We start from the raw sequence: 9,959 nt of genomic DNA, 5'->3' as shown, positions 1-9,959 counted from the left end.
CAGCAGGTGTCTACGTGAAGATTTAACAAAATCAACGAGTCTGATATAAGTGCAAACAAATAAACTTTTAATGTCTAAGAGCACAGTGTATTCTTAATAAGCATATGAGAAAAGGCAAAGTTGCTGTAAAGTTCTGCATATAACTCACAATATATTTTAAAAGTGCTCTTTCTTTAAACTAACAGTAAAGTGCAAACAAACGCACATTATCAGTGCCTACTTGATACAGTGGCTCTCCCAAATGACCTGTGAGCCACTTAGGTAGGCAACAATAGTGGTGACTGCGACGGCGAAACAACAAGCGTGAGGTTTTGAGCACAGGTCAGGACGAACAAGAACTGAGTAACATGACTGAAAGTTGAACTACAAGATTTAAGTGGATTTAACGCAATTAATGCTGTTAGTGCATTTAATTTCACCACTTCTGAGAAAGAATGGGCATTTCCAATGCATTGCTGCTAAGCATATGTAACGATTGATCACCCAAGCAATGGCATTGTTACGATTTGGGCCCTTGAATCCCATTAAAAAATAAATTATTTTGTAGTATGTATTGTTTCTCAACTTTAAATTTGCACACTTGTATTCGCTCCATCAGCATTAATGTAACAGTTGCATATCGTTCTCATAAATATGAATCGATTCTCCCCTGCACGATTTTGAATTTGACGCAGGTATTGTGAGCGAAAGAAACAATTTGCAATTAAAGCATCTGTAGCGTGCCTAATTGCTGCCATGCTCCGACACGTGTTACCAACGTTTCACACCACCCTGGCCCGAAGCGTGCTCACGGGTTATTTTGTATCACAGAGCAGCGCCACCCCACGCAGGGTCCAGTGGTCGGGGTTCTGGGTGGTCTTGAGCAGCAACGGGAAGATGTACGTGAGGTCCGTCCGACGCGGCTTCTTGTACACGGGGCACGAGTACGGCACCGCCTGCTGCTGCTGTACCGCCACTGCCTTCCCCTTGGCGTCAGCCGCGGGAGCCGTGTTGATGGCGTAAATATGAACCACGGGCAGCTGCGTGAAGAGGACCTACGTGAAATGAATATGCTAATTAATGCCCGCGAGTGGGAACGCAGTTAATAGCGGGATGGTGTTACCGAATTGCACACACTGGCTTCCTTGAGTTTGCGGTAAATGAGAAATTTACAGTACCGTCAATTGCACAGTAAGTCGTGTTATGTGCATAAAATTTGGGACAAGAGTCGCATGTATTTGTGGCGGGGTGTTACATTCATCTTACAGTATTTGCTAAACTCAAAACTAAGCCAGGTTTTGCAGTGTTCCTGTCCTTCAACAACCATTTCCACAATTACTTTGTAAATCAGAATAAACACAACCCATGTAAATTGCCAGGCACTAAAGCTTGTCAAGTGGGTACAAAACCTGACATGCAGGGATTTTTAGCTTAAAAAATTCTGCAGACTAAAATATGAAACAAATCTAAAGCTTCTGTGATCTCCATTCATGCTTAGATGCCACCAGTGTGGCATGCATACCATCACAATAGAGGATGTTACAAATTCTTAAATAACAAAAATATATGTATGTATATTAAGTGGATAGTTGCCATTTTGCAATGATTTGTAAATAAACCTACAGTTACATAATCTGCACAGTATTGATTTTTTTCATGTTTATAATAATAGCTAATTTTAAAAATGTAAAAACATTTATTTGCATTTATAAGTCGCTTAAATGCCTCAGCAACTAAAAGAATGATGCTATGTATTCTAATTAAGTAATTTGCAGGTCATTTTTCAGATATGGCACATTTCGACCATGGTTAATATACCCGCAGTATTAACCAGGGTGGCCTGCTGGCTTCGAACCACAAGCCTTTGTCACAATTGGTGATCGTGGTACCGCTGGGCCATGTCGCCACCCCCGTATAATGTTGTACGTAATCATTTATTGTAAACCCTATAGCTGCTTCAGATTATAATCGCAACCCCAAATTCCAACAATTGAATGGCGAGGGGGTGAATTGTTTTCTGCCAAGTAACGACAGAGTAGCCATGTTAACCACATAATATTTTTTTATCGTGAATGGAAAGGGCTTTTCACCTTTGGCAGGGCCTCGGCCAGGTTGCCGCTGCGCCGGTCCCAGCCGGCACCGTCCAGGAAGAGGCCGTAGACGAAGACCCCGCCGATGTCGGTGGGCGGCGAGCCCGTCACATCCTCGCGCATCATGCGTGTCACATCGTTGTGCAGCGTCACAGCGTCCAGGGCCCAGCCGCGGCTCACGTTCTGCCGCGTCGTCTCCTGCCTCATGGCTGTCAGGAATCCCTGGGCGCGCGCAATAATCACCTCGCTGGGTTAACGGATGCTCCGCTGGGTTAACGAAATCCTCCGCCGCGGAGATGGAGCATTGAGATCAATTAATGTGCACAGGTGAGATGGATGGTAGCAGCACTGGACTGCAAGGGGTGGCAACGGCATGGGAGAAAAGCCTTCATCCAGCAGTGGATACATAATGTGTGATGATGCCCATACCATCTACGTGCATTTTTTTCATGTATTTTTTCTGTAAATTATTGGTAATCATTGCCGATCATTATGTATTGAGCAATGTAATTGCAGTGATATTGTTTATTGCAGGTGGACCAAAAATGATTGTCATATGATGCTATTTAGTAAATTGGTCATAAAAATTCTGCACTGACTCAAAAAGTACACGATATAATTATAAATCAAATGGAATTTACATAGCATTTAAATACAATCTCAAGACATGTAAGCAAACAGTGTCACATGGTCATCCTGGGTAAAGGAGCAATTTGATATAAAGAGAAAACAACTGTCAGGGGCAGAGGAGAAGAGGATGATCGTGAACCTGGATTTAAACAGGGACAGAAAATCAACAGCAGAGATGGTCATGGGGAGGGAATTTCAGACCACTGGTGTAGCAGAGGAGCATCATTACAGATTGAAGATTGATTGAAGGAACTAGCATCAAGGCTTTCAACTCCTATGAAACTATAATGACTGATTTTTCGGCACACAGTTTAAAGAATATAGTGAGCGTAAGTATACATTTTCCATTGATGTATTGCTCTATGCCTAATAATTACATACTTCAAAAAATGCAATCAACCTGACTGACCATTCCATCTACAAATGATCATAATAAAAAATACATAATTAAATTGGTAAAAAAAAGCAACGGCTTATGCATCCCATATCGTGGGATGATCTAAAATTGTTTAATTTTACAGTGCACCTATCAGCACTTTATTCTCTCTGACGGACAAATCGGCACACTTGCATGCATTACCCCCGCCACGTGGCGGCTTCCACTAAGCCCCGCTCGTGCTCAGCAGTGTGCAAAGAGATGCCTCAGCCATCACCTGAGGGTTGAAGAAGCCGGTCATCCAGAACTGGTGCGGCCGTCCCTGGAAGAGCCAGGTGTTGAACTGCGAGTTTCGCTCGAGGAGGTCAGTGAACCAGAATCCGAGCGTGGCCGAGTCCCACGAGATCTTCTGCCACAGAGCCGGGATGCGCGCGTTGTACATGTTGTCCAGAGCGTCTCGCAGGTCCTCCGACATGATGATGGTGCCTGTTTGCAGGGTGCATTAAAAAAATAAACGAGCACATGATTTGGATTTAAATCCAATTAGATGCAGGTGGCTCAAAGATTCATATTCACCACGATTTAAAAAAAAATTGTATATTCACAGTACATTTTGCCTGAAGCTATGAGTGTGTGTCACAGTCAAAGTCAACAGGAGGAAAGAGCTCGGAGGTTCGGAGGTTCTATCTTTTATTGTCTCGGCACTTTGGAGCAATTTCCTGGTTGCAAAGAAGGGCAGTGTACATATTTTCAGTTTCATCACATCAGCACCAATGACCAATGTGCCCGATTTTGTCAGAGTTTGAAAGCTCAGGATGGATCCTGGATAGTGCCTGGGTGGGCTATCCATAGGGACATCAGATTGCTGTAGGCTACTATCGGCAGATTTGGTGGACACCAGACAGAAATGCTGCAAAATACATTGTTGTACTGTACTTTCGTCGATATTCCGTGCATTCACCAACTCGTGCTGTCCAGCACCGTGAAGTATGGTCAAATAATCACGACTCACATTGTGTGGGGAGACGTTCGTGCAGCATAGCCAGCATTGGATCAACAAGGAGGGATCTACAGGTACATCGTATCAGTGACTCCAGTGTGGGATGGGTACTGCGGCTTGGCACACGGTGCACGCGGTACCGTCGATGGCCAGCTTGAGGTCGACGAGCGTGGTTCGCACGCGGCTGATTACACGCTGCATGCGGTCCAGCTCCTGCCGCAGAAAGATGTTCATGGGCTGGAAGATTCCCATTTTCTGCAGCCGGGATTTAACCTATACAGCAACGCAAATACACAAGGGCAATGGGTACCTTTTAGCGGGGATGGGCCGTTTGGGTCGGTGTTCTGGGTAATGATTTGTAACTTTAATCCTAACCCATATATCGATAGTAAAATTTTAATGCGCAATTTTATTCAGGGACTGTGTTGCTTTGGTATGGTCTGGGACTGTTTTTCTTATTGTTTTGGTGCCTTGCTCAAGCTTGATAATTGATGTACTTATGCAATTTGAACTCATATACTTTATGCATTTTTTGTGATTTGCTTACCTTTCCTATACTTGTATTGTTTGTTGTTGTAACTTTCTGACCTGCTCCTACTGGACATCTATTAAAAAAAAAGAGCTTCATAGCTCATCGGGTTTCTCCAGGATAAATAAAGATTCTGATTGTGCTGAGGGGGAGGGCACGGAACTCATCAATACGTCTAAAGGTGTGAACGTCACTTTTGATTGAAAGGGATTACATACAGATTTTATGAATTCTTGCATACATATCCCAATCTTATAATTGGATTCTTGTCTGGTAATTTTCATACGACCGCAGTTTTTCTGCACTGCCTGCAACACTCAGGCCTCCACAGTGCGGCTGAGAGCCGTTCGTTGGACACGAGCGGCGTACCTCGTGGGGGATGTATCCCGGCGGAAGCTTCTCCAGCATCTCGTCGGCAAGTCGGCGCACCACGCTCTCGCGGGTCTCCCCGGCTCCACCGCCACTGTCCTTGGGCTGGATGTTGACGATCTCGCTCAGCACCTCATTGGCCATGTTGGTCTGGTAGGTGATGTCGGCATTGGGGTGCAGGCCAAACACCTGGTACGGAGGAAAACACGGGGTGGATGCACGGGTTAGGCGCTGGCTTTCAAACCGCGTTGTGTTGCGTGCACGGCTTTACAGAGGGGGTAATGAACCTACGGCCCACCGGTCGCATGTAGCCCACGACATTATTTCGTACAGACTGCGGCCACGTGAGGTTGATCACTTTTAAACGGTCCTCAATCGATATTTAACCGTCACTGCGAGAACTTTCAGCGCCAAGCCTAGCTCACCTCAGGCGAGTCGACGAGGGGCAGGGCCTCGATGGCCGCCATGAAGTCGGCGACGGTACGGCCGCGCGGGACGCTGTAGCCACGGAAGAAGCAGAACGAGTCGGCGAAGGTGGACTCCCCGAACCATACGCGCGAGAACGTGTTGAGCAGCTGCTTGTCGAGGTCGTCGGTGACGCGGCCACCGTACTGCACCTCGCCCAGCATGTAGCGCACGCAGCTCCAGTTCACCCCGCGCCGCTGGTCCAGGTCGTCCAGGTGGTTCTGCACAAACTGCACACTCGCCGTGAAGTCCGCCTGATTGAACTCGTACGGGATGTTCCAACCCAGCGGCCCGAACTTGCGCCTCTCCTGGTGATGGCAACAGAGATGTCGAGAGAGAACAACGTTCACGATCATCAATGTGTATGAGATAAGATCTGGAAATCCAAGCAGGCTTAAGCCTGGATAGTGCATGGATGTGTGACTACAATGCATACAACTTGTGTTGCAGGCTGCTGCGCTGCTACGTTGGCAGCAAGAGGCAATGCAGAAGAAACCATTGTTGTACTGTATTATGCTCCAAAGTTTTTGCTTCCCACCTTTGCCATCTGGCATTAGCCAGCTTGGGGAAGTATTGTCAAAGAATCCTCATGACCCACAATGGCTGTACATATACATTATAATCTTGATTTGAAGCTTTCGTGACCTCAGGAATTCATACTGTTTGGTTCTTTTGGTAAAGTCACGTAGATAGGAAAATAAATAATAGATCTATTATTTTTCGATTTAAAGCTTTCGTGACTGCAGGGATTCATCTTCTTGGTTCTTTCGGTAAAGTCACGTAGAAGGGAAGTAATAAAATAATAAAAATAAAACATAATAAAATAATTCTCACGACGTTTCGGCCACAACGCAAGCAGCCGTCCTCAGGTGAAGACCAGGTCTGACGCTGTCTCCCCGACAGACCTGGTCTTCACCTGAGGACGGCTGCTTGCGTTGTGGCCGAAACGTCGTGAGAATTATTTTATTATGTTTTATTTTTATTATTTTATTACTTCCCTTCTACGTGACTTTACCGAAAGAACCAAGAAGATATATTATTATAAAATAAATAAGAAATCTTTTATTATAAATAATTATTATAAATAATAGATCTATTATTTATTTTTACCGAAAGAACAAAAGAGTATATACATTATAGTCATGTATATTTCTAACTGCATATACGGGATGATCCATTTATAAATTCCCCACTAAAATCAACGTGAGAAATTATAGAGCATATAACATTGTATGCCATAGCCTCTACATGTCTGCCAACGATCTCAATAAAGACACTTATTCAACATTCAAACACTGAAAGAACCAAAGTGTATTTATTCAAACCCTGTCATCTATAAGATATGTAGCCATCGCTTTCACAACATTAAATCGCCTCTTAAGACGCATCGTGAACGCAAGCATTGCTTGTAATCGACGCACTGTCACAAGTGTAACAATGAGACCCCGGGGGGAGGGCTGAGGGCAGACCTGTACGGTGGTGTGCAGGAACGCGACGGCGTAGAGCAGTGGCTTCCACTGCGGGAGGCTGTTGATGTCCAACTGGTCCTGCGTGATGCCGGCGTACGTCCTCTTGAGCCCAGCCTTCACGCCTGCACATGGCCGCGTTCAGCAAGCAATGGTTTTCATTGTCACAAACATTACAATCAAATTATCTATGTAAATAAAGACCTTAATCTGTATGTTATGTCTCAAAAACCTCTAGGGTACTTCCCGACAAGGTAGAAAGCTGAAATTTGGTCCAAAGGTAGCTTTTAGGACAAAAAACAGGAAAAATCTCAAAATCCGAGGTTTTAAATTTTAAGGCCCCCAAATCTCTATTTTAAGTGCCCCATAAAAAAATGTTTGTGCGTGTCATTCAGAAACCGTTCAAAATATAACATTGCAGTAGTTTTAGTTTGATAGAGCGTTAAACAGCAAATAAAATTAAAGCGAGAACCATTGTTCTATCTTTTATTGTTTTTGAGATATTTCGCATCAAGCGGTTTTGAACAAAAAAATACGAATTTTATGATGTTCAAATCTGAATAATTCGAAAACGGTAAAAAATAGGAACTTCCCTTCATAGAGTATTAAGTTCATTCATTTTTATTCTTTCTAATAAAAAAACGGAATCTTAAATTGAGCGGTTTCCGATGGGTACGTCTTTAAATATAAGAAGTTGAATCAAGTGGTCAACTATTATATATTTTTTGGAACAATTTTTGGAGTAGTTGTTAGTGTCTGATCGTAGATAAAAAAAAAATCATATCAGGTTAATTATTATATTTATTTAAAACTTTTTCCTGGCGACGACAAGCTTTATGAACTAGTCATTATTATTACTCACTGAGTCTCAAGAAAAGTTTTTTTTTTTGCGGTAGGGATGACGATAGTTAAGTATGAATGTTGTTTTCAATTAATTGTATAATTTGCGATAATTTCTCAAATTTGCTAAATGTGGACCATGAGGTCGACACACATTGACCTACTCTTCTTTGAATAATGTTATGGGATATTTAACTTCCACTGTTAAGCAGACGCTGCATATTGTAACGTGAATACACCATATTCTTGGTTCTTTCGGTAAAGTCACGTAAATACACCAATCGAATTAAGGGTGGACTACTGGATTCGAACCGTGAAATTCTAAAACAAGTGGTGAATGCGTTATCTCACTGCCCACAGTGCAAGATGGAATAAAGGAATGTATTAATATGCGCAATGGTGTTCAGGAGCTTTCATTATTAGATATTACAAGCGAAATAATTAATTAATTAACTTGTAAGTATTATGCATTTTTTGACTGCCACTCCCAAGGAGGGAGCGTGCCCGAGAGGAAATCCACCAGGGAAATGGAGCGATAAATTCAGCTCGTTGTAGGTACCAGATTAATTGCTGCATCCCGAGACCATGAGAGCTGGTGATGCCTTGGGGGGTCTTCATCAAGTTCTGGATTAATCATGGATTATGATAATGATGACTCTCTTTTAAATCACGAATGGCCCCTTTGGATACATTCACACCTTTGAAATTTAGACACGAGTGAATAACAAGTGGAAGGAACAGAACTGAACATTGGATTTCCATGTACGCTGTCAGTATTTTTTTGCCTTTGGAGGGTAGGCAGGGGATGTGTGGCAAGTGGTTGGGCAGCGCCTGGGGGAGGTGGGTCAGACATTGTGGGGGGAGGGGGAGTGGGGCGCACCTTGCGGTGGCTCGTTGGTGAACTTGATGGAGGACTGCAGCAGGTTGATGGGGAAGCGCGGGTGGCCCTCGGTGGTCAGCCACGTTCGGAAGGCAGCGTGGGTTCCCTCGGCCGTCGTTACGCTCTCTAGGAGCTCGTCCATGAAATCCAGGCCCAGGTGGCAATTCTGCAGGAGGAGCCAGCCGCCCTCCTGCATGCACTGCGCCAGCAGGCGGCGGGCGTGCACCTCCTGGCCCTGACCCATGGAGATGGCGCGACACGGTACGCCCTGCACCACGACCGCACAGCGTTAATTTTGAGGTAGGTGAGCAATAGATAGATAGAAGTGGCGGGTGCGCTGTGAGTGGTATGTGAGTGAGATGTGCTGCTCCTGCCTTAGTTTTGGCAAGACGCTCAATGTTCTCTGTAGGGTCGGAGCCCATGGACAGGAAGCAGATCATCGGTGTGTGACAGTCGCTCTCCGCCCACATGGTATCCATATCCAGGATAACCCCCTCGGCATAGCGCACCCCCATCGACTCCGAGATGTAGTGACGTGCCTGCAGCGAGTGTCCAGAAAATAAATATATTTAAAATAACTATAACAAACTAAATTAGGGCAGAATAGGGCAGAATAGGAAGTGAAATACAGCAAGTATCAACAGGCATTGATGAGACATCCTTGAATTTAAAGTTCAACTAAAGGAGGAAATCCCACGCACGAACGTCTCATGTTTTAAAACAGATGTCTCTGCTGGATACGCCCTCCATGCTCTCACCTGCGCGATCACTCGGTCGGGGCACCAGCTGCGGATAAGCAACAGCTTGCCAAACGTGTCGAGCGACGTGGCGTAGCCATCGGGCAGCGGGTTCTCCTCGGGGGCCTCCGTGTCGAACCAGGCGTGCCATGCGCGCTCGTGGTTCGATACCTGCGCCAGCAGCTGGCTGAAGTTAGGCAAGCGCGACAACTGCACCAAGTTGAGCCACGTCATGTCCAGGATCCACTTCTTGGCCTTGGGCTCCACGGCGTTTAGGTCCAACGCCGCACCACCTGTAAATTATCAACGCACGGTGCAAAAGAAGTTCAATATACATACAATGCACCATATATACACAACAATGGTATAGCGGCCCCTCAAACCAAAACCCCTGGACCCCCTTGCACTGCCAGATCACATGTCCACGCAAATATTGTTGTTGCAACGTGGCGCTGACATTCCCTACTCAAATTCTAAATTTCACCTGTACGATATTCACGCGAGAGGCTGTGATCTCCTGAAAGGCAGCTATACAAACTTGTTACGGACATTATGGATAACAGCACATATAAGGAGAACTCCGTTCTGTGTCTCCACA

At 44.9% G+C, this 9,959-nt stretch overlaps 1 protein-coding gene across 2 annotated transcripts in view; it reads right to left on the bottom strand.

Moving 5' to 3' along the window:
* Nucleotides 1-46: 46 nt before the first annotated feature.
* The window catches only part of LOC144718588 (dynein axonemal heavy chain 5-like), a 97,445-nt gene continuing 87,532 nt past the window's right edge, over nt 47-9,959 (bottom strand). For both annotated transcript variants that reach the window (XM_078593965.1, XM_078593973.1), the window contains exons 67-76: nt 9,383-9,654; nt 8,999-9,163; nt 8,625-8,892; nt 6,908-7,029; nt 5,399-5,746; nt 4,974-5,162; nt 4,216-4,348; nt 3,353-3,561; nt 2,070-2,291; nt 47-1,034 (exon numbers count right to left, since the gene is read on the bottom strand). In XM_078593965.1, coding sequence (XP_078450091.1) covers nt 795-1,034; nt 2,070-2,291; nt 3,353-3,561; nt 4,216-4,348; nt 4,974-5,162; nt 5,399-5,746; nt 6,908-7,029; nt 8,625-8,892; nt 8,999-9,163; nt 9,383-9,654 — 2,168 coding nt within the window. In that variant the 3' untranslated portion in view covers nt 47-794. The remainder of the gene's footprint in view (nt 1,035-2,069; nt 2,292-3,352; nt 3,562-4,215; nt 4,349-4,973; nt 5,163-5,398; nt 5,747-6,907; nt 7,030-8,624; nt 8,893-8,998; nt 9,164-9,382; nt 9,655-9,959) is intronic.

Source organism: Lampetra planeri, chromosome 1 (assembly GCF_965212315.1).
Source record: "Lampetra planeri chromosome 1, kcLamPlan1.2.h2, whole genome shotgun sequence".
Classification (NCBI taxonomy): domain Eukaryota; kingdom Metazoa; phylum Chordata; class Hyperoartia; order Petromyzontiformes; family Petromyzontidae; genus Lampetra; species Lampetra planeri.
The sequence above is the reverse complement of the archived record's forward strand: the minus strand, read 5'-3'. Positions and strand labels throughout refer to the sequence as shown.